The 16,499-nt window shown below is 36.4% G+C and overlaps 1 protein-coding gene across 1 annotated transcript in view; it reads left to right on the top strand.

Annotated features, from left to right (window-relative positions):
• Positions 1–16,444, top strand: part of CPSF6 (cleavage and polyadenylation specific factor 6) — a 24,184-nt gene extending 7,740 nt beyond the window's left edge. Inside the window, 6 exon segments of the mRNA XM_019611260.2 lie at positions 1–44; positions 1,277–1,369; positions 2,327–2,442; positions 2,760–2,913; positions 3,923–4,117; positions 11,696–16,444. The exon segment at positions 1–44 is cut by the window's left edge and continues 101 nt beyond it. Of these exon segments, the coding sequence (XP_019466805.1) occupies positions 1–44; positions 1,277–1,369; positions 2,327–2,442; positions 2,760–2,913; positions 3,923–4,112 (597 nt within the window). The 3' untranslated portion in view covers positions 4,113–4,117; positions 11,696–16,444.
• Positions 16,445–16,499: the final 55 nt, after the last annotated feature.

Raw genomic sequence — 16,499 nt, forward strand, 5'->3', positions numbered from 1 at the left:
CGACCTCCACCATATGACAGAGGTGACTATGGGCCACCTGGAAGGTGAGTGTTTTTGGTGTAACGTGCTTTATATATAACTTTATTCCTTGTAGGAAACACATGATTTCTTTTTTGTTTTGTTTTTAATGCAAATGTTAGAAAAAGTAAAGAAGGGGGAAAAAAACAAACAAACAAAAAAAGCTGGAGGGGATCCCTGCAATCATGAGATTTGCCCGTTCGCTTCTTAGTGTATGAACTCTCATAAATGTGCTTGTACAGTAAGAAAATCCTAAAATGCATTGCTAGTAATCTTGCTTTCCATTTTCAGCTTTGAACTGTTTGTGTACATTGTTCACAGTATCATTATTGTGTGTTCTACATGCTAACTTATTATATCACTTCCTGCCAGTAGCTTCTGGTTGTGCTTCTGTCATAACTTGAAATTCTCACTTGTCCCTTTGCCATCTTGCTTTGCAAGCTGTCACTGTAAAACGCTCTGGAGTTTTTCTCTTTGAATATGTGCATGTGTTGAGGATGGTGCTGCGCCAAGCTCGTGTCATTCTCATCTTCTGGCAGTTCTGCTTGTCCCTTTTTTCTTAAGGATTCAATTAAAAGTTAGCTTTTGTCTCAAAAGCCAGGTGGGAATTTATTGCAAGACTTCTGTTTTCCTTTCCTGTCAAGCTACTTTGTAATTTTGTACACTCTGTCTTTGTAGCAGCAGCCTTTTGTGTAGTTGATCCAATCTGGGTCAGGGTTTTTTCACTCTGACTTGACTAGTCAAGTGTTCCGCATCTTGTTTTAAACATCTTTTTCATCTGTGCTTTCAAGCATCTCTGTCTTGCCGCTGTTTTCTTAATTTTCACCATACTTGTATTCCTTAGAACTTTTGGGGACTGATTTTAAGAGAGATACTTTCTATGTAGTTACATGTGGAATTTTCAGTTGTGATTTTACTGATATAGTTGAGAGAATCTTCTCTTGCCTAAAGTGTTTTCTGCAAAGGCAGTTTGATTCTTCCTTTTACATATAAGCACAAAGTTCCAAAAACCAGAGCAATTGTACATGCTATGTTCCTGTAGAAATTGTAGAAATTCGAGCATTTGGCTTAATTGCCTGGATATAATAAGGTGCTTTGTATTTTTTGATGGACAAAATCTAAGTTGTCTGCAGTTTATAGAATGGCTGGGGAGGGAAGGCTGGGGATAGGACAGAAGAACTTCTGTCCACTTTTTTCATTAAAAATGTTAAGACTATCATCCATAACTATTTAAATTGTCATTAATTATATATCATAGGCGTTTCACTGGAAATAACATGTCCATAAGAGAAAAATTACATATTCCATTCTATGGGAGGCACACGAAAAATAATACTCAAAACTCAGGGAGGTATGAATTTTTAGACATTTCCTCTTATGCTAAACTGGCTATAGGATCTTGTTCCACTTCTTGCACTTAAGAGGATAGTATTGCTTGTTATTCTGCATTTTTCTTTCTACCAGAGGAACTAACACTGTTTTAGAAATATCAAGCAGTGGGTCAATTTGACAGTCTCAACTTTTGTCTCTAACACATTTCTTCAGGTTTTCTATATGATTCAGAGACTGGCTAATAGAACACTGCAAAACTTGTGGGAAATTTTTTTGTATGAGTTAAAATTTGTTACTTTAGAATCTGTGTATAGGTAGCTAATAGAGTTAAAAAGTGTAATGAGTGCAAGCATTCACTTTAATTGCTTTCTCCTTTCTATGATTGGGGGATAAAATTGGAGCATCTTGAACTTGACCAGAAGCAAAACCTAGAATTAGCAGTAAAATGTTGGTGTCGTTCAGAAAATTGAGAGTTTTAAAGATGACAAACTTTATTTGCTTCTTATAAGTTACAGCCCTCTGGTCTTAGTTAAGAATCTGGGAAACAGATCATATAGTTCTAATTCCAAGAGTGTCATAAAAAGATTTCTAATTTTGCTGAAAGTTGCATTACCCATGTACGTGTATTTTTGCATCCACTCAGCTGGTGTAATGTCTGCTTAGATACCTTGAAGGATTTTATGAAAACGTTAAATATTTGTAAAGCACGGTTTAAGTGCTGCTGAATCTTCAAACTAGATTGGTAGAACAAGAATAACTCATTTAGCAGATGTGATAATTGTTTTTTTTTTTAACTTATTTATTTTCAAGCTTTCAGGATTTTATACTGTAACATGGTCCTTAACACAAACCCAGATCCTGCTTTCTTTTCTATTTGTCATTTTGCTTAAAGTTGCAAACTTGGATTGTTAAAACTGCAATGATGTTTCGTTAAGGTTTTCTTAACCTTTTAAACACTAATTTTTATTGCTTGCAGAGAGATGGATGCTGCAAGGACACCTCTAAGTGAAGCAGAATTTGAAGAAATCATGAACAGAAATAGAGCAATCTCAAGCAGTGCCATTTCAAGAGCTGTATCAGATGCCAGTGCTGGTTAGTAAGACTTGCTTTCTATACTGCCCAAGCAAAAAGAGTTTATAGTTGTTTTTTTTTCCTGTTAGAAAGCCTGTGGCCTTGAAGCCACTTCCTTTTCCTAGGAGGTTGAATTTAGGTACAACCTATGACTCTTTTTGTACTGATGTTTGAGAGTGTCTTCTGAGTACTGATCTGGACAGTGCTGTAATGTTTAGTCCTATAGTAAATGATTTGGAAGGCTATTGAAGGAAAGTATTCCAAATTGTATTATTACTACAGATAAAAATCTTTGTATTAATTGGCATAATTTTCTCATGATTTTATATCATTTTCAGGGGACTATGGAAGTGCTATAGAGACCCTGGTAACTGCAATTTCCTTAATTAAACAGTCCAAAGTATCTGCTGATGATCGTTGTAAAGTACTTATTAGCTCTCTTCAAGACTGCCTTCATGGAATCGAGTCCAAGTCCTATGGTTCTGGATCCAGGTAAAGCTTTCCTTTTCCATCCACCCTTCTGAAAGGAAAGGTGTAGGGCAAGACTAGTTCACAGAGGAGGAACTAAGTCATGTGAGAAGCTTAGTGATTTGCTCAGCTGCACAAGAAATTCGTGAAAGAACCAAATACAACCTTTGAATGTAAATAGTCTGTTAACTGTCTCTTGTTTTTAAGGTGGATCTGGCTAGCTTGCTAACTTACAGTTTGTGTCCTTTTCTATATGGCAGTATTGCAAAAAGTAAACTTCAGAATTGAATTATTATCATCAATTCAGATGCAATATATTGTATATAGTATATATCACATATATAATTTTTATCATTATTTTCTATTGAAAATTAAGTTAGAGGGTATTTGTTACCAGTTTCATTTTGCTTAATAGCAACTTTCTCTTCACCTGTCACATTTGGCAAGGGAAGGAGGTTGGCCAGAATGATTTGTCCTCTTTTTCCTCCTCATGCAGTCAAAAAATTGAGAATAGGTTTAAAACTCAGTCTTCTACCCACTGCTTATTCACAACCCTTTCAGAGTTGCAACAACCACTGAGCCTCTAACTTCTTTGGATTTATTTGGATATTGTAGGAGTAGAGTAGCTGACACTGAGTAATAAAAACATGGGCAGCTGATCTTGGCCCACACTTTCAGAATGCTAATGAGCAGCCATGTTGCAGGAATCATTTGAGGCACATTACATTCTCCAGTTGATGTTAGCTGCCTTGTCCTTCATTCTGAACGTGTAATTTCTGACTTTTCCCTTGTTTGGAGGTGGATGACATCTTACTGTCTGTTAGCTGTTCTTAGCCGCCACCCCAGTCATCTTCCATGTTACATAAAAAATATCTCTGCATCACAGTGCAGAGACGTTTCTGTCATGGCTGAGGAGGTATTTCTCTCGTGTCTTTTTGATCCAAGTTGTACCAACCAACAAAATACAAAAGTGGCGTGCGGGTGGCTTGTGTTTTGGGGGGGGGAAAAAAAGTAATGAAGTAATTTTTTTTAGAAGACGTGAACGATCCAGGGAGAGGGACCACAGTAGGTCACGAGAAAAAAGTAGACGCCATAAATCACGTAGCAGAGATCGTCACGATGACTATTATCGGGAAAGAAGCCGAGAAAGAGAGAGACATCGTGATCGTGATAGAGATCGTGACAGAGAACGAGACAGAGAGAGAGAATATCGCCATCGCTAAAGAAGGTGAGCATTTGTTTTGTGTTAAAGTTTACTGTTACTGAGTAACTGAAGTTACTGCTCTAGATTTGGGGTTGTTTACTCAGTGAATGCTTGCATTTCAATGGTCCTGCAGTATATAATGAATTACTTTCTTCTTTTAGCATCTGAAATGAACCTAGGTAAGTAATGACAGGTAACTCTGGCCTTGGGAGGGAGAACTGGTGTGATTCCTTCTGCAGCTGGCATGCCGCCTTGTTAATTTTAGATGGTAGTAATGTTTGCAATTTTTATGAAGTGCAGTTGAACCAACTCTTAACAAGCAGTAAGCCAGACTGGTAATTCTGCTCTGTCGTAATCTTAAAAGGTGATAGTAAACGTATGTTTGTATTTTTCATTTGTATCATAAAAGAAAAGAAAATCTACTGCAGCAATTAGCTCCTCGTATGACATGTGAGTATTATTTCAATGTAGGGAACACAAGTACATGCAGGTGCTGTCCTTGCACTGGTAGAAATTTTTTGTTTCAGTAAGTATTATTCAAGTTCAGGAAATGTAGCTGAATTTTGGACCTTATTGTAAAAAACCTGGCCTCTCACCTTTTTCTGTCTGCTAGCTAAATTTAAGTGTTATTGCCAGTAAGATTCATGGTCAGTTTTTCTTCACCATCCTGCTTTGTCGTTCTCTCCTTCCTCTGAACAGTAAACTCATTTTCTGAAGACTTGTAAATGAGTGTATGACGCAAGGATCGGTTCTTTTCTGGTTATTCACATACTAAAATGTTCTTTCATTTCATGTATCTGCAATCTTGCATGCATCAAATGTCTGGATAGCAACCAAGTAGCAGGTTAATTATGCTTTCTTTAGTGTGCTGCTAAAAACTTTAAAATATATGTGAGCATTCCCCTTTAACATGCTGGTTTGAGGACTGGTAATCCAAGCTGCTCGTGATTCCTTATATTTGGAACTGGGGGGAAAAAAGAACCCTACATATTGTTTTTGCTGCAATAGTCTTTTCCATTTTTAGAATTTCCCACTACACGTACGCTCAAATTGAAACCCAGCAGACTTTGCTGGTCTGCCCAGTTTCCATTTCTCCATTCTCAGGTTTAGTTTCCAGATCTTCTTGTGATGTTCATTCATGTAAGCTAATTTGCAGAAGTTAAACAGAGCAAAACTCGTTAAAAATCATATGAACTGTAATTTACTCCAAAGTGAAAACATTCCTATAATTTTACAGTATTTGAATGTCATATTTTACATGCTAGGCTTTTGTGTCACTGAGAGAACAAATTAAATTCTGTAGTCTACTAAATATTAAGTGGCATGCTGGGTTATTTGTTTGGACTAGATGATCTTAGGGGTCTTTTCCAACTTTGATGCTATATTCTAAAAAAGCAGTAACGTACCTCGAGTTGGGAAGTCAAAGGCTCAAACAGAAAAGAGAAATGTGGCAACTAAAGTAAAGTTGGCAGTAGTATATATCTGTTAATGCCACTTTTTGTCATGAAAAACGGATTGGTAGAAATCATTCTGGAGTTGCATAAAAATAGCAACTGTGGTTTTTAATTGTAAAATGTCAGAGCTTAAATATAAAGATTTAACAGAAGTAAATGCAGTTTCTTTTGTTGAACTGTATTTTTCCCTTTTATCATAAATTACTATTTGTGATATTTGCAAATAGTTCTTATTACTAGGAGGTAACCATTGAGTTTGAATGATGAATGTACTTCCAGAATTATTATTATTTTTTTTTTAACTTCTATTGGAGCTGAGCTAAAAATTGTTAATCTGGGGTTTGGCAACTATTTTTTTGTCCTTGACATACTTTGTTAATATAGTTTTAATTTTTGTGTATTTAGACTATTGTGTATGCCTATATGGAGTTTCTGTGTCAAGTACAGATTCCCTACCTGACCACCCCAACAAAACATGTCCAATACCATTAGGTTGCATTTTGTAATATCCAAAACACAATTTCAAAATTAGTTTTAATCTTACTGTGGGACTGGACTCAGTCTCAGTTCGGGTGGGATTTATATATGCCACTTTGACTTTGTTGTGTGTTGGGAACTCTCTTTTCAAAGGGGTTGCATAGGTAAGATTCCCTTGCACAAAGAATATAGGGTGTAAGAACTTGATTTAAAGAGCAAATTAAATATTCCACATCTAAAAGAAGACATTTGGTATTTTTTTTAGACGTTAAGTTGTAAACATTTTGTCTTGTTTCTGTCTAAATGAAGAGGGGTTTTTACTGTAGCTTTGTTTTTATATATATACACAGACAAAAAAAAGTGCAGTGATTTTTGATTTGTATGTTTCACTTTCACCAAGATGTATGTTGCCATACTTTTTTTTGTTTTGCTCTTTACATTAGTTAATTTTCATAAACAGATTTAACAATCTCAGCCACTTAATAAACATCAGCAGTGCTGAAGTCACTTCCCACATTACTGTGTTTTACCAAGTAACGTGAAGTTGCCTGTGTGCCCTCACCCTCTGATTGGCACCTGTACTTCTCCTTATTTCTGTGTGTACCTATAGTCATAAATGTGATACTGTACTGGCATATTAAAAAAAAAAAAGAAAAAAAAAGAAAAAAGGGTGTTACACATCTAGTTTAGATGTGAATATTTCTGTATACAGTGAAATTCAATTTGTATTGTATTTACTTACACTTAGAGATGGATTAAATTGGAATAATATGAATGTGTTCATTATAAAACTCTATTTTAAAAGTTCAGATGTACCATAGTAGGTATTTACACTTCTGTTTGTACACTCAATGATTTAAAATTAAATTCTTGCAAGATTGTTGTGTGCCTTCTTTTGAGGAAGGCTTCACATGCATCAGTAATTCGTTATCCAGAGTTGCTGTAAACCAAACCTTTTCTTGAACTATCTTGCTTTTGCACATAGAAAGTCTATAGATGAAAAAGAACGATGGATTTAAAAGACAAATGTCTGACTTCTATTAGTCAAGAAAGCTAAGAGTCCAACAGAATGGTGTTTAGGATTAACAAACAAGCAAAATGAATGTGTACAAACAGAATAGTATTGTAACTTCATCAGCATGAGTCCTGATTCTTTTTTTAGACAGATTTTTTTTCTTTTTAGTTTATCTGATACTCAATGATGTATTTCTAGCTGATACATTGTCCCAATCTTAATCTGTCTGAATTTCTATAACTACTGAATGTTAAGTTTCTCATTTTATGTTTTTGTTACTGGGTCATCTGAGATTTCCTATTTAAACTGGATTTGGACTGCATTGCAAAGAAAAAATACACTAACATTGTAACAGCTGATAATGTATGTGGACTTTGTATTCCATTTTTCATGACTTTTCTCTGATTATTTTTTTTCTATTCTCAAACCACTGTAAGCAAAATCATTTGTACAGCTGTACAAATGCATACTAATGCACTTCTGAGGCTGAGGCTGGTCTGCTTCTTCAGTAACTGATCTCATGTATCTGAAATAGTTTCAGCTTTGGAGTGGTCTAAGAACTAATATGGTTGTATTTTTTTTTAATGTCAGTAGGAGGGGAAATGGTACTTGACAGTTTTAAAAAGATGCGTTATATTTTTGCCTGCGTAAGCAGGAACTCTTCTGTAAGAGTGTATTAACAAATGCTTAAGCACCAAATGAAGTATGATGTTAGCCTTTTAAGAAAATTAAAAGGAGGATGCTTATTTTTGTAAATTATTTTAATAATAAGCTTTAATAATAAGGAATTTCAAGTGAATTGTGTAGGAGCATTGTCCAAGACCCTAGATATGCATGTTCATGTCTAGAATGGTTCCAGATCTTACTAGTGTTGAGCTGTAATGAACATTATTTACCTACTCTTTTTATGTGTGTTTTTGAGGAAGAATGTATGTGGGGTTGGCATTTTTTATGTTTTAGCATTTACCACAGAAATCATGTATTGTGCATCTGTTTCAATAGCTGAAATCCACCTTAAGAGTGTAAGAGACAAACGATGCCATTGTTCTGTATGCCTCCTCAAGGCTGTTTGATAGCTATTCCGGTGCTTTACAGAAGCACGTGTTTTGTTTCTTAATGTTTAGTAATTTCATTTTCTGAAGGGTGATAAGATGGTTTGAAGACCAAATGAACTGAAAGTCTTATTATTTCTTTTCATGAATGTTGCTGTAATTTTACTGCCTTTTGAAGTGTCTCAAGACACACATATTTTTCTGTTCCTCGTGGCCTGTGCTTTTCCCCCTTGCTTTGTGAAATCAGTTCTGGCAAATTTGAGCAGTATGGAAGTTCCATAAGAAATTTGTCTGTAAGGAATTACAGCATTTGAAACAAAGAAATTACTTGCACTGAAAACATGGGTTTTGTACAATGTTCTCCTGAGAACAAACAAACTCTTTTTTTTTTTTGTTTTGCTCATTGTGGTTTGAGAACTAAGATTTCCTTTTTCAAAAAATAAGAGAGAGGGAATGATTTTCATTTTATGTTTTTCTGTGGCAGCCTGATCTACCTTTTGTGTCTTCCTCATATATTAATGTGAAAGGTGCTTTCCAACCTCATAGTATTTGAATTTGTAAACTAAAAAGCTGGTTTTCTGAGCACACCTCTACTCATCATCTGTCTTTGGTGAATAGACAGGCTGGGATAGTAGGAGAAGCGTGCAATGAAACAAACTGTAGTTTGGGAGTGTTCTTTTTCTGTTCATGTGAAATTATTTATAACATCAGGAAATTGTTCAGTCTTGGTGTTTCATTTAAGAGCAACATTAAGTCAAAGATATCAGGTAAGTACACTAATAACAGGGGGGAAAAATGCAACAAATGGAACAGCTGCTAGTGATGGTAGAGTAGGTAATTTGTACGTGTATGAAGGGCAAAGACTGAAGCATATCTCAGTTGACATGCAGAATGGTAAATACAGTGTCAAGCTTGAAATTCTTTAATTCTCACTGTACTGTTGTAGCTAAACAACAATATTTGAAGGTTTCTGACAACCTGGAACCTAGTTCAAGTTAAAACAAACTTTTTTTTGAATGGGATTTTTGCTTTTGTGTATTTTTTTGCCCTATGTATAGAATAAAATAAATGAGAACTACATTCATTCTTAGGAGCTATCAGAATATGATGACAAATATGTATCATGTGTTTTACTCAAATGTGAACGTTTTGTGAGATTGAAATTCAGTCTCTGAAACTATCTGATAAATCCCTATTATAAACTGACAGATGTATGCACATAAGACTTTAAATTACTGTAGAATTTTCACGCTTCTAAAAGCTGTTTAAAACTTTCAAATGCTTGCTTGGATGATTGGAATTAAAGGCAAAAATAGTTGTTACTGTGAGATACTTTTTTATATATATATATTTATATATGTGTGTATATATATAATATATATATATAAAAGAAATCTCTTGGGTTTTGGTGTAAGAGTGTCTTTGGGTGTGAAAAACAATGCTTAAGTTGCATTTTGCATAATATAAAAATGTTGGATCCCTTAAGCTCTGGGATTTCATTTGTGAAATGCTCCTTAGCTTTTAAACCACAACAAACTATTCAACAGATAAGTCTGCTCTTTGGGTATCATTAGTGGAAATGCTGAGAAACTGATTGCTGTATGATGTTAAACTGTACAAACCTGGCACGTGCTTGAGACAGATAGCTCGTATATAAACTTGAGACAGGTGGAAAACTGCATTACAACAAAGGGTTGACTAGAGATTTCATCTTTATTTTCTCCCCAAAGTGTTTCTTGCTTCGATATTCTACTTACTTGTAGAATACGGAAAAAGGCTGAGAGTGAAGGTATAATCCATACATACATTTCTTCCTTTTGGAACCGCAAAGGTTTCTGATTTTTGCCAGGATACACTGGCAGAACATTTGGAATCAAAAGTAGCACCCCTTTGGATTTTAGTTGGCCGTGTGGTTTTAAAATTAAAAATATTAAAATTAAAAGTTTTAGAGTGGCGTTGACCATCTTAGGATCCCTGCTGGAAAGCATTAATTGTAAATCCCGTTTATTGTGCTTTCTTGAAAGTTCCTGTAGTTGCATAAGTAACCTAACAAATCTAGCAAATAATTCTCAGGAACAGAAGCTTTCTCATGCTAGTATTATCGATCCTACACATGGTGCTTCGGATCTGTTAACTGTTGCCATAGAACTGCTCAAGATCCATAACTCTTGCCGCAGCAATTGTATCCCGAGAGCAGCAAATTCTGACATGCAGTCTCACAGCTGTCATACCTTTTGTCCACTAAAACCCGAAATTCTCCCATCCGTTTGTGCTGATGTAGCCCACACCCCTAATTGTGTCCGCATGTGGGTGCGGTGCCTTGTCACTGAGCCTCTGAAAAGTTCACTTGAGAAATATGTAACATCTACAGAAACTTTGGCCTCTGGGGAGGGAACTTTCTCCAGAGTAGTTACTAGTTGATGACTTGAGAACAAAGGTTGCAAATAAAAGAAATTCCAGCCGCTGCTTCAGCCTTGCCCACATACTGTGTCAGTTGACCCGAATACTGGAGGGTATACAGCCTCAGCTGCTTGGTTTTACGTTCTTTTTAACACTGCCATTAATGATCATGTTGAGGAAGGGAAGAAGAAATGTGTCAATCGCTTATACAAACATGGAATATTTTGTTTTTCCAACTGCTTTGCAATTATAATAGCAAACGAATATTTGACAGCTGTGTACTGGTATACGTTCATGAAATTGCTCCTCTAAATGTCTGTTTTTCAAATGAACAATTGAATGTGTTGGGTTTTTAAAGAACTTGATTTAAATTATTTTGAAGTTACTGAATGTTGAAATTGTGAATTATTAATGAAATGAAGATAGTCAATTGTTTTGTAATGGAATTCAACTGAAATCCAGTGTATGGAATTATACCGTCCCAAGTATTCTGTGAACTCTTACGGTAATTCACTTTGAATGGCCTGGTTCCTCATTGCCTAAGTAGACGGGAGTAGGAAGTAGGGCTTGGGTTTTTTCCTAGGGCAGGAGGAGACCTGCAGGTCTGTATTGTATTATTTGAAGAGTGGGTTTGTGCGATCAAACCGAGTGTGTATGTTTAGATGTCAAGTCCATCCTGCTTGCCACTAGGCTGGAAATTTGGAAGTGCCGCTATAAATTCTGTGCGCTCTTAAATGTTACTGGGCTGTGAGCCTCCCACTTCATGATACAATCAGTGCATTACTTAAATGTCAAATTTAAATCAGTTTAAAACTTCTGTAAGTGAGCAGGTAAAAATGTAAAAATCTAGCTGCGGGCAAAATTACCTTACATGCTTGTTGGTTTATTCTTTCAGAATCCATACGTTAGAAAACGCTTTTTATAAATGTTTCCATCAGTCACAGGAACAGTAGCTATTTCTATTTTTATCACTGGATACTTCCGAATGTGAGATCCACATTCTTTCAGTTTTGTTGCACAATTGGTTTTAATTACCATACCCTAAAGCAATTGCACAAACAAGTAGCTACTGCTCCTGTTAGCTTGTGTTAGTTTACATACGGTGAAGTAGATGCACGACTTGTGTATGTATAGATAAGGCAACAATTTTCTGTGTATTATGGGGACTAGCAAAATCTACATCACAAATTTTGACACATTACAGCTGAAGGAAGAGGAGCAGCGTACAAGACAAGATACGTTCTTCAAGGAAAGATGCTTGTCCGGCAGTTTGCTTCATGTGATTGAACTGAGCCTGTAAGGATTCATGGATAAAATGAACAGGAATAGATCTGAATAAAGCAAATCTGCATACATGGTAACCAGTAGCTCTTTTACTTTTTTTATGTTGCTTAACTGTTTTATTTGAGGGAAACCTGTGTGATTTAAACCTTATAGCTTTTGCAACTTCATTACTGGTTATATACATTTGGCAATTATAATGTGCGAGCAATTGGAAAAAGTCAAGTAAATGCTTGTTTTTATAGTAGTTTGTTCATGTTAAAATGTTCATATGATAATGTCTGTACACAGCACCACTTTGATTACAGTAGATGTAGTGTTGTAATAAACTGTTTAATGGGGCTGATGTGTAAAGCTGTTCAAGTTATTTGATGTTTACACCTCAGGGAAAGTCTTGTGTTCAGCAATATTTAAAGATAATGTTACAATGAAAACATTGATGCTGTCTTTAAAAACATCGCAATAGTTCTTGCATATGCCTCAACCTAATCTTGCATTCAGTGAGTCGAACTTACTAATGTTGCTCTCACATGCTCAATTTTGATACGAAGACAGGTGGTTACAAAAACCTCTAATGCTATTTTGCTTTCTAGCAGTGTTTACCTGGGTGGCTTGTGAACATGCTCACTGACATATAAAACTGTAAAAACTGCAGTTCTTTGTGTTCTCTTGCTTTGAGGAAGGTGCTCCCAGGTCACTGATGGGAGCACACTGAAAATGCTCTTTCACGTGGTCTTGATCCCGGTCGACGCTGCCGTTCGTATTAAACTGTTTGCATCGTCTTAAACCGTTCACATTGAGGGGTGCAAAGGTTAGCTTTAAAAAAACAAACAAACAAAAAAAGAATCATCCTGCAGTTGTTTACAGTTTTATAGAACTAGTGCTGATGTGTTTCTCCCTTCCCTCCGCCCCCGAGGCCGCAGCAGTCTGTACATAGCTGTATATTAGATGTGACAGGAGGAAGCAGATGTTTCCATTTTTCAGACTTTATGGGTTTGATACTTTTTTAATGCTTTGGGGTTTATCCAAACGTGCATATAGAAGAGAAGGTACGCCTGTATGTCCGTGTTCCACTGTGGGCAATATTGAAGTATCTTCGCAAAAAGCGGCGCTAATTAAATCCGTCAAATGAGGTTTTGTAAATTTCCTTAAAAGCAGTTTGCTGGAGCTTAGCGTGGAAGCTGAATTCCAGTTACAAGAAATTGTTTTAAATTTCAGTAAGCACAAATGAATGGAAAGATTCATTTAATTTGGAAAAACTCCGTTTCTGGAGGCCTTGCACAAAGGCTCATTCTTTGTCTGTTGCAAATCGTTGTGTAACGGATTTATTCTTAGTTTTCACTGATTCACATAGCTGCACTTAGTGCTTTAAGTTCTGTTTCAAGACCTCAGATGGCTTTAAGAAGCAACTCTTAGCTCTTTGTTTCTTTTTTTACCGATTTTCTTTCTCAGAAGGTTTTGCAGCAGACCTAAAATCTGTTCTCCTGTTCAGGAAAGCACTTCAATCCACTTGGTTTTTTAGGGCATGTGCTTACATTCTGCCGATTTCAAGGAATGTAAACATATGCTCTAAGTTAATTTGTGCAGAGTGAGTGATTTTGATGCTTTGCTGAGTCGGGACCAGTAGCGTGTACTACTGCAGAAGCTTTGCTTAAGTCTGAAATGCTCTCATATTTTTATCACCGACCCTTGGCCGGATTTTCTGCAGCCAGGTTGATGCTGTTGGACCGGGCTGCAAGCTTCAGACCCCCCCACCCCTTTTTTCCTTAAATTGTGTACCTCAAATCCTCATGGTGGGATCGCTGGTGTTAATCAAACTATTTGCTACTGAGAAGATATTTGCAATGTTTGTTTAAACCTTGTTTCCAAATGAAAGCTGCCTTTTAACATTTTGTAAACTGAAAGTTGTATCTAATGAGTCACGACTCATTTCCTGCTTTTTGTGAATAGGTGTTGGTTACAAACAATACTGTTGTAATTTTATTTTTTACTTCAAAACATTGTTTACTGCTGTGTGTAATAAGTTTAAGGAAGGAATAACCTGTCTGTAGCTGTTACATGGGGAATAGCTCATGCTGGAGAGGCAGCAGGTAAGTAACGTTCCATTGCAGAGCTATATTATAACTCGAAATAAAAAATCAAAAGCATTTTATGCAGGAATTGATATCTTACTCCACACTGAAATAGATATAAGGATACCGTTGCTCTTCTACAGAGCGTAGCTTCTTGTGCAGATTTCTGTTGCTGGCAATGGAAATAGCAGGGGAAAAAAAGCAGGAAGGAAAACAACACAGGTTAAACTGAATGTGTTGTGGCTTAGAAGAAGAGGTCCCCACATGAAGCCCCTTATTTCTGCCTGTTCTCTGAGTACTTAGTTTGAACTGATAGGCACACCGTATCACTATTTAGATAGAACTCTTCCTACTGTGAGTTTTGTTAGATTTTTTTTTTTAATGAAACAAGAAATCTGTACAGAAAAAGATCCAAAGACCCCGATAGACACCAAAAAGGAATATGTCTGATGCACATCATGTGTAAGTGAATCCGTAGTAGAGTTGTACCAGGTTTGGGTTTGTTACATGTGACTGACGGCTTCCTGTGTGCGCTCAGGAAGCAGCAGTTGGGCACTGCGCTGCCCGCTGATGGTGCCATGGTGGCTCCTGCCGCCGCCTTTGATATTCGCTCTGTTGTATTTCATCTCCTCTTGATCCGATGGAAGGATAAAACTGGGAGGAAATACTTGATATTTCTTCTGAACAGTGTTTTTATAAGTAATGTTGAAAATTGGATAAGGCTGTGTGTCCTTTGTTTTGGGAGACAAAGCCCACAGTGGGTGGTGGTTGGGGTGGTGGCATCTCAATGACAGAAGAGGTTTTTTTGCCTTGTTTTTTTTTTTGTTTGTTTGCTTTTTGTTTTTGTAAGTAAGGTTTCCTTTTTTCTTATAAAAATTTCTACTAGATTGTATGTTTTGACAGGTCAGAAACATTTCTTCAAAAGAAGAACATACAATTTTGGAAATTGTACAGCCCTTTTCTTTCATTCCCTTTTTGCTTTCTGTGCCAATGCCTTTGGTTCTGATTGCATTATGAAAAACGTTTGCCAGAACTTGAGGTTTTTATTTATAGTGTGGTTAAAAGCTTGGATAGTTGTTCTTACACGAGATACCTTATTAAGTTTAGGCCAGCTTGATGCTTTAGTGCTTTATTTTTTTCCTTCTAAGTAGTGAGCAATCTGTTTTTTTCCTTTGAAACTGGTGAGGCTTAGATTTTTCTAACGGGACTTTTTTACCTGATGATCTAGTTGCATACCCAAATGCTTGTAAATGTTTTCCTAGTTAACATGTTGATAACTTCAGATTTACATGTTGTATATACTTGTCATCTGTGTTTCTAGTAAAAATATATGGCATTTATAGAAATATGTAATTCCCGATTTCCTTTTTTTATCTATATGCTCTGTGTGTACAGGTCAAACAGACTTCACTCCTATTTTTATTTATAGAATTTTATATGCAGTCTGTCATTGGTTTTTGTGTTGTAAGGATACAGCCTTAAATTTCGTAGGGCAGTGCTCAGTAAGGTGGGTTGTCACGGGGTTCAAATGTAAAACGTGCACGTTTGGCTGCTGCCTTCCCGAGATCCAGGACACTAAACTGCTTCTGCACTGAGGTATAAATCACTCAAGATCCCAAGGAAGTGCAGATCCACGTGATATTCTTAAAGAAGAACGAATACTTTCTAAAATATTTTGGCATAGGAAACAAGCTGCATGGATTTGTTTGGGATTTAAATTATTGTGGTAATGGAGTGCATAGGTTTTAAACACAGTTGCAGCATGCTGATGAGTCACAGTGTTTATGCAGAAGTGATGCCCGTTGCAGCTGTTCACGGCACTGCCCTGCAGTGAGTGTTGCAGACAGGGGTGGGGTGCTTTGTGTCTTTGTGTCCCCACACGCTGCCACACAGCCACCTCCTGGAACACGTCTCACCTGCTGGGTACTTCTCAAACCATCTTAGCTGTAGAAGATGACTTGCTAAGTAACAGAGAAGTTCCTCAGTTAGATGTTCTTGTGGGGATTTTTTTTTCCATGTTGGACAAAGTATGACAAAGCATCTCTATTTGTAAATTACGCACTTGTTAGTTCCTGAATCCTTTCTATAGCCCCGGTTATTGCAGCAGATGTAGGCTCTGGTATGGCCTATCTCTGTGCTTAAATCTTTTAAAGCTTCTGACTTGATTGAAGTCTCTTGAAGATAGTAAACAGTACTCACCTTTGATCCCAATGAAGTTGAGCATTTCAGTTAGTTAAAAAAAAAAAAAATACTGTCTATTCAAACCATGTAATGTAATTTTACACCCCAGTGCTGACATTTTGGGATATACTTAATAGACTTTGGCCTCACCCTCTTGTGTACTGTATTTTGTAATAGAAAATATTTTAAACTGTGCATATTATTATTACATGATGAAAGAGACATTCTGTTGATCTTCAAATGTAAGAAAATGAGGAATGCGTGTGCTTTTATAAATGCAAGTGATTGCAAATTAGTGTAGGTGTCCTTAAAAAAAAAATAATAATAATATAAAAAGGACCAGGTGTTTTACAAGTGAAATACATTCCTATTTGGTAAACAGTTACATTTTTATGAAGATTACCAGCGCTGCTGACTTTCTAAACATAAGGCTGTATTGTCTTCCTGTATCATTGCGTTTCCTCATTCCCATTT

Source organism: Meleagris gallopavo, chromosome 1 (genome assembly GCF_000146605.3).
Source record: "Meleagris gallopavo isolate NT-WF06-2002-E0010 breed Aviagen turkey brand Nicholas breeding stock chromosome 1, Turkey_5.1, whole genome shotgun sequence".
Classification (NCBI taxonomy): domain Eukaryota; kingdom Metazoa; phylum Chordata; class Aves; order Galliformes; family Phasianidae; genus Meleagris; species Meleagris gallopavo.